General features: G+C 38.0%; 1 protein-coding gene across 1 annotated transcript in view; it reads right to left on the bottom strand.

The window, feature by feature from the left end:
- The window catches only part of NALCN (sodium leak channel, non-selective), a 252,896-nt gene that overhangs the window by 136,256 nt on the left and 93,630 nt on the right, over positions 1 to 23,010 (bottom strand). Inside the window, exon 9 of the mRNA XM_009288261.1 lies at positions 22,015 to 22,101. Coding sequence (XP_009286536.1) covers positions 22,015 to 22,101 — 87 coding nt within the window. The remainder of the gene's footprint in view (positions 1 to 22,014; positions 22,102 to 23,010) is intronic.

Raw genomic sequence — 23,010 nt, 5'->3', positions numbered from 1 at the left:
TGCCGGCTCATGTTCAGCCGGCTGTCAACCAGCACCCCCAGGTCCTTTTCTGCTGGGCAGCTTTCCAGCCACTCTTCCCCAAGCCTGTAGCGCTGCATGGGGTTGTTGTGGCCGAAGTGCAGGACCCGGCACTCGGCCTTGTTGACTGTATGTATACACTTACGGGGTAGGCCAATTTTATAGCTGATTTGTGATGCTATACTCTGTCAATCACATTATAATGGATGCATCTGATGTTATTAATCTACATTTTCTAAGTTTTTCTCTGAAAACTCAAGTTGCTTCAGTATCTGTATTATAACATTGTCTGTATTTACATAGTTTCTGAATCCTTGAGATGTCACCTTCTATTTTATGTATGTCAACAATGTTGACATTTCCTATGTTTGTATATTTTTATTTTGAAAATGTTAACCACAAGAGGAAAAAAACCATAATAATGTCATGCTTACTGTGCAGCAGGACAGCTCCATCTCTAATACTAAATCTGTTTGCCATTATTCAAAAGCTGTACCATGCTTTGTGGTGATGAGCTGTGGTAAATAATATATTGCTCACTCCTTCAGAAACACATTAAATATAATTTTGACAAGTAATTGGTTATTATTACATGTGCTTCAACTTTCCCCCAAATTGCAGGGAAGGTGAGTGAGGAGAGAAGGAATTTGGAACCTACCTGCGCTGTAATTTTTTTCCATGCCTTCAAAATTTCCAGAACTTTTACATTTTACAACTCTAGGAGCCTCACTTCCAACAATTTTCCATTAACACTGGTTCCTTGAATTATATGCCTTTGAAGGCCTCACCTGGAATGCCTCCTTGAAATTGCTTCAGTAGGCTACTTACTCTTTCACTTACATTTCAATTCAAGAACTATGTCTTTGAAATGTCATTTATTAACCAGATGTGAATCAGCCATTTTCACTGTCTCTGTTTTCTTTGGCCTTTTATTTCTCGATTCATTAGAAATGTGTTCTTTTTATTTTTACATTATTGCAGTAGTGTAGATTTACTAGCTGCTTTATAAATATGAAGGAAAACATTACTTTTATTACAGTGAGCAGCTCATGAGCTGAAAAGGCAATAGACCATAACATAAGTATTGCACCACACCCTTCAATTGGTACTTACTCAGGATCATCATGAAATCCTTCAGAATTCTTGGTATTATTTTTAGGATATGGCATTACCCAGGTACCAAGACAGGTACAGCTGAGCTAGAGAGGAGTTAAATACACTGCCTGCCCTTCCCTTTTCGCCCTCTCACAGTTTAAATCACCTTCTCGAGTATTTAGCCTGGATTCAGTTTCAGCATGACTGTGTTGCTGTGTCAACTCCAGTGAGCAAGCTGCTCATCTCAAAGTTGGTATCTACTAATTCTGCACAGACTCTGTAGAAGAAATGGCTCTTCAGGGGGAACCCAAGCTCAGTGCCGTACGCATGTGCTTTAACCCACCTCTTCTCACAACAGTGTTCACGTTTTGCTGATAGTTTAAAGTGACAGAGGGCAGAAGAGACCTGACACTACTCAGAATGAGTTGAAGGGCTGGAAACATAAATCCTGCTGTTAGGAAGACTTTAGGGCGTATCTTCTAGTTCCCTTAAGCTCATGAGAAAACAACATACAGAGCAATTCAGGATAAGCAGAAATTGAGTTTCTATTTGCCAGCAACCTCTTGTACAAGGATGAAGCACCATTTTGAATTTCCAACTACTTCTTGCTTCTTACATACTGAGAAAACACTAACAGGGCCACATGTTTTAACAGAAAAGAAGAACAAAAGAAAAAAAAATTAAAAAGACGAGGAACAATTTTCTTCTTTTGAAGAAGTGATGGTGAAAAAACCAAAAATGAAATCCAAATACTTCAAGGGTTGTCTGACTTGGAAACAGCAAAAAATATGTCCCTCTAAATAATTTCTTTTCTAACATCAAAACGTATGCATGGAAGCATTCAGTTCTCTCATCAGACATCTTGCTGTCAGTATTTCCAAATGGCATGAAAACTTGGAAAATGAGGTTCTAGGAAAGCAATTCCTCAAGGAAAGAAACATTTTCTTTAGCTGCTTTTCTTTTTACTATTATCATATTTCCCAGCCAAAGACAGTAAGAAGAAACCTCCTTCATGGAAGTTTTATACTCAACTAGGGCTCCTTACCTTCTCTTAGTTCTTATTGCAGCTTTTTATCTCAGTACAATGATTATTATAGCATGTGTGTTTTGAAATTCTTTAGAAGGCTGAGCTGAATTTCAGTGCTTTTTCATAGCTCTTGTATTGTTGAGCTGTTTAAAACTTACAGAAGTACTTGATCAGCATTAGAAGTAGTAGAATACTTCAGTTCTTTGATAACTTCCCTTCTGAACTAAAAACTGTCAAATGCGTGCTTTAGGCAATTAAGACAACTCTACCCAGAATTAATGAAAATCTTTTCCTGGGTCAGACTGGCCATTTGTATCAATTATTGGTTTCTGATTGCAACGCCTTGCCTAACAGAGTACATTAATCTTCTTGGTTACCATATGTACTTGTCTTGGGAACACAGTGTAAAATATAGTTCAGACTGGCAATAGCTACCTCCCTTAAAATAGTTTTGCTTCTGGTCTTTATAACTTTTACACTTTTGTGTGCCTGAACGAGGCAACAAAAATTTCTCTTCATACTAAAAGGCTTAGACCATTCAGAAATAGCTAGTCAGGTATGTGATGGGAAACATAAGGAACATGCCCATAGTGGTACACTACAGAAAATCTCATTTTTAGAAAAAAATGTTTTTCTAAAATTAGTTACTTGGCTATATAAATAAACACCAAACATTTTAATGGAATGTCCACATCTTGATTAGAACAGTTTTTCCTTGCATTTTCCTTGCATAATTTAATTATCATACTCTAAAACTTGTGATTTACATATAAAAGCAGAGATTACTTTGAAATAAATCAAATGTCCCACTAAAGACGTGATCAGATGAATAATTAGAAGGAAGAAAAGAGTTTTTGCACTTAGATTCAAAACCTACTTTCTAGTAAAGCAGTTTTCATTCAAACAAAACACACAGAAGAGAATCATTGGAGTATTTCCTCCGAACTGAAATAGCGCTGGAAACTGCTGACAACTTACAGGCTCTATTGCCTTGAGCAGGGGGAGAGTAGAGCTAATGAGAGATTTTGATTGCTACTAATTTGGAGGGCAAGGGGCAGTGAACGCCTATGTACTTCCTTTTTTTTTTACAAAGCATCTGTTCTCCAACTTCACCTGCTAGACTACTGTCTTGGTTTCGGCAGGGATAGAGTTAATTTCCTTTCTAGTAGCTGGTACAGTGTTTTGGATTTAGGATGAGAACAAAGTTGATAACGCACCGATGTTTTAGTTGTTGCTAGGTAATGCTTACACTGGCCAAGGACTTTTTAGTTTTCCATGCTCTACTGACTGAGAAGGCTGGAGGTGCACAAGAAGCTGGGAGGGGGCACAGCCAGGACAGCTGACCCAAACTGGCCAAGGGACATTCCATACCGTGTGACGTCATGCTCAGTACATAAACTGGGGAAAGCTGGCCGGGGGGGCTGCTGCTCGGGGACTGGCTGGGCATCGGTCGGCGGGTGGTGAGCAATTGTACTGTGCATCACTTGCTTTGTGTATTATTATTATTATCAAATTATTATTGTCATTTTATTTCAATTATTAAACCGTTTTTATCTCAACCCACGACTTTTTCTAACTTGTGCTCTTCCAATTCTCTCCCCCATCCCACCGGGCGGGGGGGAGTGAGCGAGCGGCTGCGTGGTGCTTAGTTGCCGACTGAGATTAAACCACGACAACTACTTTTACTGCAGTCAAGCTGTGATATCCCTCTTCCTTTCACTAAGGTAGAATCAGCGGTGTAGACCTGTCTAAACAAAGGGATATGGAAAGACAACTCAAACTAATGTGGCTTGGATGAAATACAGAAGCATTTCAGAATGAAAATAGGTTGAATCTAAGGTCAAAGATTTGTACATTTTTAATTGCTTCCCTCGCACAGGGAATTATTTCCCCACTTTCTAAAAATGTCATGACATTTTTGCCCCACAAAAAATTATTTCCCCACTTCCTAAAAAGGTCATGAAATTAAGGTTGGATTTGGACTGGACCACACAGGTATCCTGTTGTGTAAATCTCCTGGAGAGGCTGGAGTCATAGGATACAGGAGACTGCAGCCTTCTGGTTATTTTGAAGCTCACCTTTCCAAATTTAGTTGAACTCAAACTGAGTTGGGTAATTGAATGAGCAACACAATAGCTCTTCAGTTTCATAACCACACACAAAGGTGACTTGTAATGGTCATTTTCAGCAAGTTCATAGTTCAACATTGCCAGCTTTCTTTTATAGGATGTTATTTTAAGAAATTTATTTAAAGCAAGAGACCTAAGACAGAGACATTGTCTCAAGCCTAACATATGCATCGTTAATCCAAATTTCAGTCCTTTTGAAAATCATTCCACCCCTCTCCAAAAAAAACCCACAAAAAATAAACCACAAAAAATCTTTTAAAAACCTGCACACCATTTTCATTCTTTTGACTGTTTTTCCAAACAGGATTAAGAAGACTTAAAAATGTAGATGCCATATAAAAAGAGATAAACATAATGCATAGTGTTCATAACTATGGCATACTTAGGGCATAAAACCTAGCAGGTCCTTCAAAAGGCAAATCAACAGATGCACCAAATGCAGATACTAGTGAGTCTTCTTTCAAAGGCTGGGAGATTGTGTGTAGGGGGGTACAGTTGCATTTTTTTGACTCCTTTCACCATCACAACTTGCTGGAGTTGTGCCAGCTTCTGCTCATCTATATCCAGCAAACTAGAAGAACAGTTTAGCTGCCAGTAGAGCTGATCTGCAACACTGACAGTTTTAACACCGCCTAATTAAGAGCTGCTTCGCTGAATGCTGCTAGAGACGGATGGGATTACAGCAACATAAATGGGATTGAGAAAGCAGTAAAGACACACAAGGTAATGTGTGATTTTGGATGAAAATGATAAATTTGGGGGCATGCCCTCAATACTGAGAAGCGACATGGATAGAAAGAAGTTGATTAAGTAAGGGAGAGGAAAGCAAATACATAACTTCCCCTTCCCACAAATTTTTGAACTCTTATGATGCTCTTCTCCCTATAACCCGTCCTTTCAAAAATTATTCCCATACGTCCTTTATGAATTTTCACTTCAGAAATACTTGCCTGATGTGAAAGCACACGGGGTGGGAATTAAGAAATCTTATCTTCACAGCAGGGGAAGGACAGAAAAGCAGAACAGGAGCAAAGAGGAACAAAGGGTTTAGTACCATGGTGAGCTCATAAGAGTAGTCGACAGAACTGTGGGTGGCAATGATAGGGGAATTGCCATTCATGGACTGTGAAACTCATTGTAGGATAAGGATTTATGTGAGCCTCACTTCTAGTTCCTGCTCTTTAACTGGTGAGTGCAGTGTTTGTCTAAAAATGTAGAACATTAAATCAAGTTGGGAATTGAGAAGAAAGAAAATTAAATAAAAGAAAAAGGCAGGTTAAAAGCTTGCCATCAGCACACACATAGCTGTTTTTAAAAGTTTAATTAATAAAAAAATCTATAATTGTGAATTGATTTTGATATATACTAAATCAAAATGAAGCAGCTAATTAGTAAACTAAATCTCTTTTGTTCTGTATGGTAACAGTTTCTATTGAAGTTAACTTCAAAGCATTTCTTTAAAAATATGAGCATCAAACGTTTTTTCGAAAACAAAGGAAATATCCTTTTAATATATAATTCTTATTTGATAATTCTCAATGGAATTATAAGGTACCTCATAAGGCTTGAGGAAAGAAGGATGCTGTAATTAAATGATAAAACAAACTAATAACATAAGTCTGACAATATTGATGCAAGGTCTGCAAATGTGTATGTTTTCTCACTTGAAAATAATTCAGCTGATTTTATTTTTCCAAGGAAGATCTACAGCACTTTTAAAAATGGTCACATTAATATAACATGAAGTAATATTTCCATTTATAGAGTCATCCCTGAAAAACAAGAAAATATAGAAATACCAGCTATTTTATAAGCGTTAGATTTACATGATTTTGATTATATTTAGTATTAAGAAATTTATTTTTCTTTACTGAAAACCATCCCTTTAACTATGGCCACTGAAATACATCCAAAACTGGAGAACTGTTTGTAAGACATCACGAGATACACACTCCCAGTGTATTTTTATCCTGTACAAATTCTTTCAAGGGAACCATTGTCACTGACATACTGCAGTACACTGAATTAACATGCTATGCTAAACACCAATGAAGCAGAAACTCTTTAGACCTGTATGTCCAATTTTGGCTAACTAGAGTTTTATTTTTAGCAGATGAAATTTGGTGTGTCTGTAAACTAGAATGTGCTCCCCAAACGCTTCTCATTATTATCATGATGGGTTTTAATACCTACTTGAAGAGTAGGGCCTACTGAAAATGCATTACCACAATATGTGATCCAGTATTTGCAGTGAATTCAACTGGAGTCTTGAACATTTAAATGACCTAGGCTTTGAGCTATCACCAATGACTGTCTTAAAATTATACAAATCACTGCCTGTTGATGTCTCTTTCTTCTGATTATAAAGTGCTAAGGTGATCAACTCCTATCAGCACATTTAATTGCCAGACTCCTAAGACAGCCAAATAAATTCCATTCCTTCTATGTCTATGTCTGTACAACCACACCTACGCATAAATATCTATTCTTGCCCTCATTCCCACCCCTAAGGCTTTTAAGTAACTTTTAAATTAATTTCTAGTTAATGTAGCTATCCCAGCAGTGCAAAGAGTAAAAACATTTAAATTAAAACTGCATCCATCACTGCCATATATCCTCTTCTAAGCCACAGTTATATTCAATTATTCACCCTTTGCATACCGTATCTTAGCCTTCTCTTAAACAACCAGTAGGATGAACCTTACTGGTTATATATTCATGATTAATGCGGAACTGAAATGGTGTGTACAGCATAAATTGTACATTGATTTACAATGCGGGTTTTTTATGTGAAAAAAGAACTTCCACGCCAGCATTACTACAGACAATTTTCCCAATGATCTGCAAAAGTAACTACACTGGTTCATATATACCCGCTGGTATTACTGTCCTTTCATTTAAATGATAATGCTAAAATACTAATGTTTTTAGTTGAATACATTTGCCTAATCACAATCCACAAAAATAAGTAAGTTTGTAGCACTCACTATGTGTCTTGTACATACACTTATCTGTCTGAATATAAGCTCCTTACTGGTTTATGAAAACAAAGCACACTCACATATGGAACAGTCTTCTTAGAGATCAAGATTTTCAAAGCAGTCGAGATTTAGACACTTAAATTCCATTGAAGGAATGAAATAGGTACAAAACAATTCTTGGAATTGCTGAAGCACAGTACATCATTAATTCTGAGAACTAGGCAGTACTCTAGAAATGTGTTCAATGTTAAACATAAGCAGTAAAATAAATTTCTTACAGTTAAGAGTAAATTTAAGGAACTCCCTTTTTTCATTATATTTATAGCATTTAGATTTGTTTCAATCTGCCATTTCTAATGACTGCAAAGCCAATGTTGTATATTCACAACATTAGAGACGAAATCCTTCTCCAGTACAGCCAGTGGCAAAACGCTTGCTGAGTTTGATGGTGCCAGGGTTCTCCTGTTTCCCTTCTGCACTTCCCCCAAACAGAAAGAAAGAAAATCTGGAGGAACAGGGTGAAAAAAACTGTGCTTGTCACATGCCCTTTGCTCCTCACCTCTTCTTTGAGGGATAGGTAGAAGAAGGTTTCTAATCATCAGCGCTTGGCTCTACTTAGCTCTGCAGAACACTGAGAATCCCCCACCAATTTTCTTTCAGAAGCCCAATCCGAGAGCAGTGAATCATCCTCTTTCGCAGCTCAATCAGTGAATAAAAACCTGCCTCAGAACAGTCAACTGAAAGACTAGCAAGCCAAAGTTGGTATATCTGTATCATACACAGCTCCTTCTTTGCCCAAGAATCCTTGCAGGCAAATCATTGCTCCAGCTTTGGTTTTAGTTAACTCAACGGCATTCTCAGCTGCAATAAACTCTGCTCAGTCTGCTCTATCCCCCAGGAAGTTACTCCTACCATCTCTCGAAGGATGCCATCTCACTGCCACCTCCAAGTTTCCTGGCATAAGCTGTAAGATCCTAATGCTGTAACATAGCTACACCTTGCCTGACTTCATCCACATCCTTTGCAACCATCTCCATGTGAAGCATGCTCAGTAGCATCCTTGAAAAAGGATGTGGATGATGTGGATGAGATGTGCTCCCTTCTCTCACGGGAATCCTTCTGACCGGGAGGACACAAATAAAACAAATACCATCCACTACAAGACACAGTGTAAACCAGACTCCCATCCATACCTGCACCCTTACCTTCCCACAAACAATGCCAATGGCATCAATAAGAGGTCTGGGGCACAAAATCCTTACATATTTCAATGACTTTAATGAGATTCATATATATGCCTATGCTTGCTAAACTGGATTTTTTGCTGAATAAACTACCGGTATTCAGGAAACAAAATAAGGACCTATATGCTTAATAGCTTCTTAGTTGAAAATTACTTCCTGTTAAAAGTAAATCTGGTAACAACAGAACGTTATTGAAGCTGCAAAGCTATGAATTACAAAATGCTGGAATTAAGGTCATCTGTGTCTGGTGTGTGCTTGCTGTAATACAGCCTTTAATGATATGGTCACCAAAGTCCTGAACTTTTCAGTGAACTTCAAGGAGCTGTAGGATGCGCATCAGTATATCCTGCAACATGTGGTGTGAGTAAGGCAGAGAATGGCATAGGGGGAAGGACGGCTTCATAGTTAAGGCAGCCGAATACTTCCTTGGGGAATGGTATTTAATGTCTACCTCTGCTGAAAACTTTGTGATGCTAACCAAGCTGTCTGAAAATTTTCCTAGCCAGTCATTTCTAGTGTTCCTCATTTTAAACGTACCTGACTTTAGGGTGAAAATGTGAATTTCCAGTGTGTCGTCTGCCATGTTGTGCCATGCTTTTCAAAGGTGAAGCTGAGTGCCGAGTTCTAGGTGGTTGTGCTTTACAGTTATGCCTTACTATTGCCAAGCACATTTTTTCTCTTTTTTTTTTTTTTACTTTAAATTCAGTGCTACTGGTATTTCAAACTTGTATTCAACAAAATCACTTTAAAGGAAGTGTGCAATATACAGAAAAATGGGAACTTTACTTAAAAGAGTTAATGTACAAATATGAGAAAAACGGGTTGGTTTGCAGAATTTATGGTTACCAAAATTTTGCCTTTCAAATAAGCTTATCTTTGAGTGTGCTTAGTAGAATGATTACTATGAGGGTGTGATGGAACAATACCAACCAAACAGCCATACCCTGATCTCATTTCTCTTTTTTTTTTTTTACTTTAAATTCAGTGCTACTGGTATTTCAAACTTGTATTCAACAAAATCACTTTAAAGGAAGTGTGCAATATACAGAAAAATGGGAACTTTACTTAAAAGAGTTAATGTACAAATATGAGAAAAACGGGTTGGTTTGCAGAATTTATGGTTACCAAAATTTTGCCTTTCAAATAAGCTTATCTTTGAGTGTGCTTAGTAGAATGATTACTATGAGGGTGTGATGGAACAATACCAACCAAACAGCCATACCCTGATCTCAACAAAACACTTATACTGCGGGTAGGTACGGCTAAAGTCTACCTGATACCTAGCAGTGCACAAATCACTGTTTGCTTTAACAGGAAAGGATTTAATCTATGCAAAAAAGAGCAGTACCAGAGGTGTTCTGGCTCCACAAAGCATACAACAGAACGCACTCAGCAGAAAATCAAGACCCCCACCAGAAGAAACGGCTCAGATGATTATCTTCCAGAGACAGAGCATGGGATTATTCACCCATAACAAACTTGCTCAGAGGGCTCGTACAGTTGTTTGCTTTGTTTCTGCCCTGTTTCAGTAACTGATATGCATAAAGGTATATATATGTGTATGCATATGAGTGAAGAAGCATGTTTATCTTTATGGTTCTGATTTTGAGTGGCAGCAATTAAATGGATGAGGGAGAGTAGGTCTGAACAGTGAAGGTTTATCACCCTTGGCTAAGGACAGCCAGCATAGACCAAAGGTTGCTGAGCCTTGGCTAGAGAAGAAAGAAAGAAGAAATTAAGGATCTGTGAATGGATCTATTGGTGGTGGCTTCTAAGCTATGCAGTATTGGGAAATTTTACTTTGGGCTGGAGTGACTGAGGGTAAAAATAGTAAGACTTCTCTTGCAAATAACCATGAATAGTCAGCAGGAGGCAGTTTCTCAGTAAGAGAGAAATGGCTTAGAAGATACCGAAGAAAACTGAGAAGATATCCAAGATGATAGTTCCGAGCCAACAGACTAACAGACTGGATGGCAAAACTGTATGCAGATAAAGAGAGCATGAGGAAGGGAACTGGGTGTACAGTCAGCTTTCACTAATTAGTGTTCCAGTTCCTCCTCTGAGTATCTAGGATCCTACAGAGGGAAGTGGAGGCCAGAAATAAAGAAAGGAGCACAGCACATGTACTGCCAACTCTGCTATATTAGCAGTGTCTGTAGTAAAACACCTTCTGAAGTCAAGCCCACTAGTGTATACATCTGCTTTCCTCAGTCGAACTTTTCTGAAAAGTTTATGATTGAGAAGAGGAAATGATTTATATACAGTCTGGGTACTGTGCAATTAATAAAATCTCACCACACAGATTATATACACCAGGTGGCATTAATGGAAAAAAGTGTAAAGCACTTAAAGTATGATGTCTCAAGCTACTATTCAAAGGATGAGATGAAGATTAAATGAAAATTACTGATTGTAGAAAGCAATTATGAAAAATCCTGAAATGCTGCAATTTAAATATGAAATAGCATGTTGTGGGTCCGGGACTACAAAAATATAAAAAAATCTATGTCACAACTAGCAAAGAAAGTATCTGCTGAAGGTGCCACCTTCTCTCCACTACGTATAACCTTCTGTGCCTCAGCTGGATAACTAAATTTTAAATATCTAAAATAAGTTAAATGCCCATTCCTGCCCATAGGAACAACTGGTTATTGTGTGCTAGAAAAGAATATGCTAATGTTTAGCCAACTGTGCTGAGAAAAGGAAGCCCATATAACAGTTCTGCACTGAGCTGAGGTGGAAAGATCAAGGCTCCTTGTGTAGACAAAAGGCAAGGTTGGGGAAAGAACCCAACATAGCCGAGTGCCAGTTTTTCAGTTGTGATTCATTTTTGTCTTTCTCATCTTATGAGAGAGTAAAAGAAGTATCTACTGCACCACACCCTTATCCCTACCAATGCAGAGTTATTTTCTAGCCTTTTGTCCAGCCTGGCCTGACAGTGGCTGCAGCCATTGGAGGGCATTCCCCTGCTACCACACAAACTCTTCCACAGAATCTACAACATTCATTGTTGGCCATAAATTCTCTCTTTCTTAATTTTATCCCATTAGTCTTAGTCATACTTGCTTGTACCACATAATGTACACCCTGCTCTACCTTATCCTAGTTTTCTGTCCCCTCTACTCACTCCTTTAAAATACTTAGCGGTAACAAACAGGCATGTTTGTTTTCTGCATCTGAGGATTGTACTGTATCCTTTTTGCCCCCATGTTATGAAAGAATTTATTAAAAACTTTTCATTCTCTGGTATCATCTGGTACTTTTACTCTGTTAAAGGAATGAAAGCCAAGAAGCAACTATAAAAACTGATCACTGTATCCAGTCTGCTTAATTGCTAGCTGGCTGCACGGCTCTGGTTTGGACCTCTTCAGTTAGTTCTCCTTAAAACAACACCCAAGCACTGCTCCCTCTGTTCTGTACAATCCTCTAACATCACAAAAGTCTTTGCATCCTTGAATAACCTCACTCGCCCTGGTATCAAACCTGAGAGCATGCAATGCATGATGTCAGCATCAGACCATAAAACTATTGTTCTGGTGAGCTGCAACACAACCCTTGCATTATTTTGGATACTCAGAACTGAAAAAAACACAGAGAAATAATTGTGCCTGAAGGGCACAGGGATACCATGGGGGCCCAGAAGAGACAAAGGGCCAAGCACTGTATAAAGTGGGCATGAGCAATCTGTTCTGGAGAAGGAAGTATGAAAGGCCACAGTCCACATCAGATGGCCACCTGGCCCTCTTTAGCTAGAAAAATAAAGATAATGGGTCTATAAAAGGGAATGCACACTCTTACTGTGACAGTTCAGTTTTGTACATTGTCTGAAAGCTCTGAAGCAAGAACATAAAATGATTTTATTTTTTTGTATGGAAGAATTAAAATAACAGACAGAAAAAAAAGACTTTAAACTGCAAAATACTCACCCTGAATACCAAACTAAATCTCAGGCTAGAAATCAAAGTACATCTATGCCAAAGAAGGGCTGCAAACATGTGCTATCAGTTCACATACATTAAACATGAAGAAACTCAGTGTCCTTCCTCCACATGCCACATTGATAGCTTTCCTCTTCATTCCTGTCAGGCCTCAAAGACCCTCTTTTCAAAGGTCTGAGGCAAGCGTAGGAAAGAAAGGGAATCCTAGGAAGGGGAAGCAAAATTATGAGGGAAGCAGCTTGAAGATCTGAATTTACTGTACTGCACTGCACTGCAGCCTTCAACTTGTTAAAATTCACAGGTCAGCTGAAGACGCTTCTCTCTAGCTGGCACTTCAAAAATTCAAAAGCATAAAAGATGTAGACTTTGACATGACAGTGCAAATACTTCTCTGTATAACAACTGCATTTATGTCAATGAAATCACTCATATAAAAACATTATTCTCAAAGCTCTAGGTACCTCCTACTGATTTCAGTGGGATTTAATAAATGCAAAATACTTATGAAAATTCAGGATGCATGCTTGCTGAAGCAGGACTTAATCTCGCTTTAAATCTGCACATCAAAAATATATAACATAGATTATTATGGCCTATTGGAGAAAGAGGAGGTAAAGACTTTGGCTTTAGAGATTCACCCCAAAAGAAGTGGCACACCTGAAATAGGAAAGTAAATACCCTGCACTCTGATGCAGTCTGCAGAGCGATGGGCAACACCAGATTCAGATCCTTAGCTGCCCTCTGGCAATGCCCATCTCTTTTTATTGGCTCTGTGCCATTATGATCCTACCACTGGCATCTGCTAAGGGCTTAAAGACATGTGAGATAAATCGGGACCACACTGATTCTCAGAAGAGTTAGTCAGTGTTCAGAATACAGTAAGAAAAGGCAAAGACTTTTTCTCATAGATTTTTTTTGTGAGATATATTTATGAATAATGGAAAGTAAAAATTTTAATCTGAATATGAAATAGGCACTTAAAAAATTCAGAATTTAGTAAGAGCTGTTTGTTTAAATACCTATTAGCTCAGACTCATCTAACTTACTCTCAGGAACTTCACTGAGGTGCTGAGAAGGCCACACAGTTTATGTAGCCTCCCCGTGACAATGAAGAAATACAGACAATGCAAGAGGCAATTCAGCATCCCCAACATGTGAATTATCTTCAGATTCATGATGGGAATCGCTCTCTCCACTGACTACTGAGGAACCCAAAGGATTAGAGATCCCAACAGTAACAAAAAGATATTGAATATCGCAAAGTGATTTTTTTTTTTAAAGTTTCAAAAATCTAAAAAGAACGTCTATAAAGAACAATCTAATAACCTACAGAGCTATAGTACCTGATGTTCTTTTCAGTCCTAGTGAAAAGAGACTTTTCATTGAGAAACACTAGAAATATGGAAAACATCGGGGGGAAAACAACTCACGCGAAGAAAAAAAAAATCCCTGCTAGTTTTATTCTAAGACTCTGCAGCCTTCCACTTTGCTTAGATTTGTCATCCAAGTTACAGCTCTAAAGGAAGTCATGCTGCTGCTGCTGCTGCTTCCAACGCTCTGATTGCTGTAATTGTGCTAAACACAAAAAAGCTACATGACAATTTAAATACCTGTTTTCAGTTTGATGGGATTTGAAACACTGGACATATTTAACCCCAGAAATAAAATTTTCTAAAGGAAACTCAGCTGAACTTTAATTTTAGTGGCATTACTGAATAGTTTCTATAATCCACTGACACTGATGTGCCCCAAAATTTCTAAGTGCAAATTATGAGTACAAGCTGTACTGAAGTCCATTGCTGAACAGAATGCTAGAAAAATGGTCCACTCTGCCTGTCCAGATCACAGCAAAAAGACTGAGGTAAAAAAAAAAATCCACATAGCTGTAGCAGTCTTTTAAAAATACTATAACAACTTGCATATTTTTGTTGTGGGAGATTTTTAGCTTATTAATTTGACCATGATGTTGGAAGAACCAAATGTCACTACTTTGGTGACACTGGTGAACTGTACAAGCCTGTGTGAAAGAGGGTCAAGATTTATAAAAATTCCTTATGCAAAACTTACTACTTGTGGAGCAGAAAGTTTTTTTGGGGCCTCATTTGAAAATCAGGAGTTACACAAAAGTTTCTACTTCCAGCTTGTCCAAAAATAAGGGGAAGTTTGGAGATCCTGACTATTAGTGGCAGCCAAGGCTTCCGTAACTCTGACATACAAAGATTTTTGAAAACTTACTGCCTCAGTCAAATTGCAAATACTTGTTCCTAAATCTCTCAAGGAGATGCCAAGAGCCTGATGTGACCATGTTTGCTGCTGCAGCAGGCCCTCCTCTAATGAAGAATACTGCCAAGGAAAACCACTACCCTTTTATAAGCTCAATCATAGTTTAACACCTATCTGTTTTGTCTTTGCAACGGGATTCTGATACTTTAAGTCTGCAGGCAAATTACATGTTCAAGCTGAGGAAGTCATGTTCATGAAATCTATTTGTTCAAATGCAAAACAGTGAAATAAATAACGTTTTCTTTCTTTTTTGTTTAGTTTCTGTGGTTAGATTGCTACAAACTGTGGCTAGTAATTTACTTTGATTGTAATGAACAAGAACAGACAGTTCAGCAAGTAAATGGAAAACTATGGAGGAGAAACTATGAACATAAAAGAACTATGTCTCTAACTCATTGTTAACATATGTGCTTCAGTATAATGCTTATAAAAGAAAAGAAGGCAGGCAGGCAAGAAGGGGGTGGGAAAGGGAGTGGGGAGGGAGAGGGAGGAAGGGAAGGGAGGGGGAGAGGGATGGAGGGGGAGAGGGAAAGAGGGAGGGAGGGAGAGGAAGGAAGGAGGGAAGGAGGGAAGGAGGGAAGGGAATGAGGGAGTTTGGTTGTATACCTTGCAGACTGGAGATACGCGTGCAATTCTGCACCCCCTTGAAATTACTTTTCTATTAGATGCATGTATACAATAGCAGAGAAATAGAAGCATAGACAAAATTACAATAGGTATCTAACAATCATTAAGTTAATTAATGTTTGTTAATGCCAGAATGTTACCTATGGGAGATTTGAAAGTTGTCTTACAAATGACAGCCTTGTCACCAAATACACTAATCTCTTTTTTTAACAGTCCTTCCCGATATTCAAAGTCTATTTCCCTTTCTGAAGTTTCCTCATCACTGATAATTCTATTTGTATACACAAGCACAAACATAAACCAACCATCCCTCATACTTGGTGTTTATCGTCCTCAGACACTCTTGTCTGCCCTCCTCTTGTTACCGATTGCATGTTACAACAGCTTGTAATCCTGTCATTGTCAAGTTTCGTTGTTTCAAATTCTTTGTTTTATTGAAAAGGAGCATCCATCTCAAAATTACAACCAATAATCTTGGCACTACGTTTTTTGTAATTCCTGAGTAATCTCAGGAAAATCAGCAAATTAATTCCTCAATTGTAATCAATTAAAATGCTACATAGTTACTTTATGTAACTTGTTCCTACGAGATGTTCTGGAGGCCAAAACGATAAATGCGTTCAAAAAAAGGCTAGACAAAGTGATAGGTGATAAATCCATCAATGGATGCTAAATATAATGGCCTAAATTTAACATCCACTTCAGAAAGTCCCTAAATGAATGATTGCTGGAGTCCAAGATAGAGAACGAGGGCATAAATGGATATCAAGAAGCTCAGAGAAGGATGATCTATATATGCCTATATCTGATACTGGCCGATTTTGGAGACACGGCAAATGCCTTGTTTGTCTGTTAGTTTTATTCATTCTCCGATATCTACATCATGGGGCTTACTATTTTTACACATACCTTTTAGTAAAAAATGACGAAATTAAGTACGCAAAAAATGTATATGGGCAAAACATGTTTGGTTCTACAGTTTTATGAGATTATAATTTTAATTCATATCAGAAGATAGTGGTTCTCAACACCACGGCAGCAGCTCATTTACATTATAGTTGCCCTGTCCCCTCCTTCCTCCAGTTAAATGGACTGTAATCATTTCAGCTGTCTGAATTCATGACTTCTTTTAATAACATAAACTGAAGTGAAGACCAGTTTACATTACCAGATGAGACAGTGAGCTGAGGTATCCCAGGAGTAAACTCACTGCCTCTTCAGTTGCCATTGTTACTGTGCTTAAAGCCCCTGAAAAAAGGAGGCAAGCGGACAGCAGAGGATGATAACAACTTTACCTTCGTCATCTGAAATGGCATAAAGCTGAAACTGAGTACACATTTAATGACAGCTCATTTTGTGAATCCCCAAGCAGAGTCCGAGAGTGAGTCAGATGTTGGAGCTTCTACCCCTTTACTCCATTCACCACACTTCACCATTTCTTCTCATACCCTGTGTACAAGTCTCTTTTTTTTTTTCCTTTTCCTATTGCTCAGGATTTACTATCTTCCCATATGCAACTGAGGACAGGAAGGTTGGATGGGGCTGGACTTTATTTGTGCATGTTCTTCTGTTGCCAACATGCATAGCTTCCCTGCAGTGTGTTCCATTCCACCTCATTTTTTTCACCATTTTTACCTCACCAAAACTAACAGCTTGCTTTTACATTTACGCTTTGCATATTCTGTTCCTGAGTCTCCTCAGTAAAACTAATATGGTTGTTTTTCAGCCCTGTTTCAGTGCCAAGTACATCACTGAACTATCCAAGCTTCTGTTAACTGATGCAATTTCTAGGCTTTCTAAATGAGAACAGGGCATAGAAGAAAGAAGTAGATTTTTTTTTTTTTAATGACAGCCTTAGAAGTTTAGAATTTGGAATCAATTTAATCTGCTTCTGAATAAACTCATATAATATACGCAAATAATAAACTCATTCAAATCAAAACTTAATTTTAGCCAACTGAAAGAGAAGATTTTTCTTTCACTGTAAGAGAGGATTTCAGTTAATTGGAAGAAATGTATTATATATGTATTTAATTTAATGAAAACCACTGTAGGTAAGAAGAGAACAGGACTGAGTAGGCATACTTTTTGCTTGATTCCAAAGTTAAACTAAAGGGCAAATTAGTATATGAATAGACTACCACACTTTTCTGGTTCACCAATAATTGCTTCCCATGAAAGAGAAAAGGAGAAAACCCACTTGTGCTCTCTTCTGTTACTCCTGCAGTGAAAATCCCTAAGTTCTTTTTTATCTCATTTCTCTCTCTCTCATTCAATATATCCGTTATGAAACTGCTAAAACACTCAATTCCTGCTTCTCTGGCCATGTCTCCTCCACCCTCTATATGTTTTCTGTCTTTCGATATGACTTTTGATCTTTTTGTCTCTCCTTCAAGGTTCTCTAGAATTCTGTAGTTGTACAGAATTCTGTAACACATTCTGATAATAATATGTAGCATGAAGGACTAACTTTTTTTTGAGGCAAAAAGATATGATTAAATTTCTGACATTAATCATATGTTCAAGAGCACTATCATAATAACGTCACTTGCTTGCTCAGATCATAGCTTTGTGGCCTTCTATTTCTTCCCTAGATGGAGCACATATGATTAAAAGGGAATACAGTATTTCTAATCTGTTGAAGATTTTATTATCAGAGTATGAGTGCACATACAGTTTGTAGGTGACCACTTCCATTTACGCTGACACATCACACACAGTGTTCCCAAGCTTCTTCTAAACATCATTCCATCTCCAGCTGTGTGTTTCATTTCTGCTGGACATATGACCCGAAAATATTAGCATGAACAGGGAATTGCTGTCTGGCTCATTGTTCCCCATAGGAACCACAGTTCCAGACTTTCTCTGTTCATTACAAAACTAAGTATTGAGAAGACTGAAGATGTCATTACTTGGTGTTAGTAATACCAACCACAGGTTCACGGAAGACGTGAGTTAAAACTTTCCAGTTCAGCTTTAAATCAGTATGCGTATTTTACAAGTCTTTGCGGACAAGAAGACAAAGAGAAGGAAGGAGTGATAAAAACATCAACAACCTCTAAAATTAACAGGAAAGAAATAATAAGAAACATAGTGTGCCTTTAACATGGGATTAAAGGGGTAAATACACGCTCAAAGAGTTTTTTGAAGGATTTTTTCTGGAACCTGGTGCTCAGTTTTTCTTTATTTGTGAACTGAGAGCTTCCTACCGTGCTTGTAGGAGTAAATCACGGTAGGCAGGAAGTTCTAATGTACTACAGTGTGTTAAAGTAATATCAACAACAGTAAAATAATGTGGCAATGTGGGAGCCTCAGCATGCATTCATGCCAAATGGTTCATGTTGAAATGGAAAACACAAAGATTATTTTTCAGTGACAAAAGAAAATCAATATTTAAAATCAATGCCAGTCATGGGAAACAGTGAGAATAAGTAACAAAAGACCACAAAGCACCTTTGGGAACACTCAAAAGAAAAATGCAATAAACATAAAACCATTATACCGAAATTAAAGCCTCTTTGCCCCACATTAGGATAGATTTGCAAGTGAAAATCAGAAACCATACTGATACTAATTTTTCATGTTGCCACTTCCAGCCACTTCTGAAAAACTAAAGAAAACTTAGTTAGGTGTCTAAGTTAAAGTTCTTGGAAAACACCAGATTAATGCCCATCTTTCTTGCCCATCTCTCATGGTTTAGTTTTATTTACTTTTAACTACTATGCTGCTGTGTCCAAGAGCCCTTTGCAGATCCTAGATCTGTATGCACATGCTGGTTCTGTTCTGCCTGTATGCCATGTGCCCAATGGAAAGGCAGGTGGGCTCTCCGGAGAGACAAGATGGGGTACCCTGGCAAGCACAGTGGCGCTCGCCTGCCCAGCAGTTTAGACATACCGAGGCACACTACTCACTAGATGGGATTCTGAAACTCCTTTGTAATCCCCTCTTTGCAGATCAGCTGTGACAGAAGTGTAAAGACATGGTTAGCCTGCTTATTTGTTTTACCTAATTGAGCAGTTTGGTGCAACAACGACACGTTTGTGTGAGGCAAAGCGAATTACAACAGCTCTGCACAGAGCCTATACGGTATCTCTGCCTCAATTATTATTTGCTCAGGAATAACACCAGACCCGCATTGCTCCGCGTGCCATTGCGATGTTCTACCTAGGGTGGCAAGGCCTGCCAGGCTGAAACCCCTGACCTGGTCTGTGGGAGTAAGCATGGCTGTACAAAGGCCAAACTAGCAAAACCCAACAGATCCAGCTTGTCCGTGCGAAGTGTCTTCCAAAACCTGTATTAGAGAGGTTTTTATGTTACACACCACACATAAATCACATTATTCTTTCCTCCATCACTCCCCGCTTTAGAGAGCTGGATGTATCTATTTGCCAACTTAGATAGCACAAGCCCATCTTATTGGAGTGCCTCTCAAGTAGTTAGTAGGTTTAAAGACCACAGTAGCCAAATCTGGGAGGGATACACTTTTCCACCATAAGGAATGTGAATTAAAGCAAAGATACCTATCAAGTAGTTTTCTCAAGGTCTACAGGAAATTTGTGCTTGGCCAATAAATTGACCCCAGATCTCCAGAGTCCCTCTCCATTCCTTTAGCCGCTAGGGTATTTCCTCTCCCTATGCACAGTGTAGTTTGTTGAGGAAGTAAATTCTAAATAACTCAATACACTGAATAAGTGGAGTTTCACCAAAGCACAGACCCAGACCCATGTAACTGCTGAAACAGAACTTTTAATAATGTTCCCTTTTGTATTTGGAGCAGTAATATTTACAGAGCCCAGAAAGGAATTAATAAAACCAAACTTCCTGCAAAATTTAATTAAAATGATACAGGGCAATAGAGAGTCTTCACTACCTTTTTCTAAGAACTCCATCCTTCACAGGATATTGAATGACAATATACTTAGCTAATAAAGGTCAGAAGAATGCATATTAATTGAATGTGTCCTAAAGGCAGGATATATATTCTCCAATCTGATTAACTATTTCCTAGATTCAAATTTATGCACCACGTTCCTCTTAAGGAACAAAACCCACTCAAACCCTTAGAAAATAACTACGACATCTCTCACTAGGGACTTAAAGCATAAAGAATGCCTTTAATATATTGCAAAGGCTTTAAATACATAACTTTTTTAGGAAGTCTATTTTCTTTTTACTTTGGATTGATAGAACTGAAACAATAATGCATGGTGAGATGAATAAAGGTGTGTGTGTTTTTCCAGACTGAGATTTTGCTTTCTTTGGGCTGTATTTTAGTCTATATTTAATAAGAATAAAGCCTATTTTGGGCACTATCCTAATAAAATAATATTTTAACGCATTGCTTTCCTTTGGATTGCTTTCCTTGGATTGACATCCAGCAAGGCCATAGATTACTGGAAACCCTGCAGATGTTGCACAAAGGGATGAAGAATGACAAGAAAACTGCTAGTTGAGTTGCAATTATAAAAAGTTGCAGCACCCACTGATGCATGATGTTTATATTCCCTGGAACACAACTTACTGTGTGTTCACATGATTCCTAAAAGGGGCAAGAATGCAGTACTACGGACAAAGGCAGACCAGATTAAGTCAGATGCTATCTTAACTTCCATCTGGAGGAGTTTTCATTGTGAGTTCAGCTACATTTTATCCACATACCTGAGACTCATACTTGAGAACACCACAAATGATGTTCCTGTTGCTGTCAAAATCAAGAATTAAATTTGGGAAGAGGAATTATCAGTTAAGACATATGCTATAATTAAATATATGGCAGTGGTTTGACAAAACAGAGATATTTGAGAATGAACAGCTTGTGGAGGGGATGAAAGGTGCTTGCCAGCTTAGTGTTCAGCAGTGTACATGCTGCCAACAAGTACATGTATTTTAGTTTACACATTAAACCAAACATAACCAAAACTGCCAGCAAACATTGTGCTATCAGATTCCTAAAGCAGATTTGCCTTTCTACTCTGAAGCAAGTTGGTTTCATCCAGAAGTGACATTATTTAACTTGCAAATAAAAATTTGAGCTGCTGTACAATGTGCTGTAATAAAAAGGGTTTTATAAAAATATTACTTATCTTAGTCTGGATTTATTTAAACAACGAGGATAGAGTTTTACAAACTCACCTATATCCAAGTGAGAATATTAAATCTGGAAGTTTCAAACACTGTATGGCTTACTACCTACATGACTCTTCCCCCTTCTTCTGTGAGCCTATTTTCAAGATGGAACAAAAGAAATGAGGTACTTCTGTGTTTATTATGATTAGTCATGCTTCTTGGCATGTTACTGTATTTTGCAGTTAATAAACAAGCATTTCTGTTGTGAATAACCTAGGAATGGAATCAGTTTGTATATAAAGTCTGAGAGATAAAGGATGATTACTTACATTATTTTATATTTAAAAAATCTAAAATCTTTCTCTCATGAGGACACAAAACAGAGCCTTTATAAGGAATGCGTTTTTCTAATCTTCTCCCTTTGGATGTGGTATATCTTTTTTTGTTGATCTGTGATATTCAAGAACAAGCCTACACTGCAGAAAGCAATGGATTTAAAGAAATTTATGGCTAAAACTGTTGTAGCTATTTCTCACCACAGTCTCCTTATGCCAACATTTGAGTGGTGCTGGTTACACGCTGATTTATTAAAAAGCAATGTCATACCTGTAGACATGCAGGAGCTCTGCCCTGGGGTTTATTCACATCAACAGCCACAAGCTGCCAACCTCCAGCAGCATCTTCATGAAACATCTTGAAAGGGAAAATTGTTGTCAGAAATGTTTTACATGCCAATAAATACAAGTGAAATCTAATACATTCCCCTTAAGGACCTGCATACATTTTGATGATCACTAGTTTAAAATAAGAGGGAAATGGTTCTTACTGCTACAGAAAAAAGCAACATACTCTTTTTCCAACATTAATAGATTCTGACTTTTACTCAGATAACATCAAACACAATGTGTTTCTATTAGTCCTAATGTAGAAACCGATTCAATTAATCTCTGATCAGTATCATTAGATGGTGGTACCTGTTCACAGTAAATTCCTTATTAAGGTAAGCTTATCCTGAGGAAACACAAATACATTGTGACCAAAAAATAAGTTTCATGGTGCATTTGGAAATAATAGAAAACCTTGTCTTTTTTACCGGCAAAATTATTTTACTCCAAGGATCAGACGTTATTTTTGTTGCACTGATGCATATCAAGAGCAGCTGTACAGTCCTTCTGTGGGTGGTGTGGGTTGATGGTTGGACTTGATGATCTTAGAGGTCTTTTTCAACCTTAATGATTCTATGATTCTCTGATTCTGTACTGTTACCCAGAGCTTATAACTCCTGCAAATTGCTGAATGATATCTGGGCTCTAATGATGTCAGTGGAAAAGGCTCTCTTGACCATAGTGGTATTCACATTTTACCAATAACCTCTGGAAGCGTAGGTGTAGGCATTCTGGCTTTTTTTTTTTTTCCCCCTCAGAAATTAGGACATAAAAAGATGCAGACTGCTGGACATAAGGAACAGTGAGAAACCATGTCTGGAAGTGATTAACACTGTCCTTGAAAATGTCCTTGAGAAAAAATTAACGGCTCTAGCATTTTGAATTGCCACCTGAGAGTCTGCATATACTATGTAATGAAGCATGGCAAAGTTCCCAC

The sequence above is a fragment of the Aptenodytes forsteri genome, unplaced genomic scaffold, assembly GCF_000699145.1.
Source record: "Aptenodytes forsteri isolate BGI_AS27 unplaced genomic scaffold, ASM69914v1 Scaffold123, whole genome shotgun sequence".
NCBI lineage: Eukaryota > Metazoa > Chordata > Aves > Sphenisciformes > Spheniscidae > Aptenodytes > Aptenodytes forsteri.
This window is presented reverse-complemented; position numbering and strand designations above follow the sequence as displayed.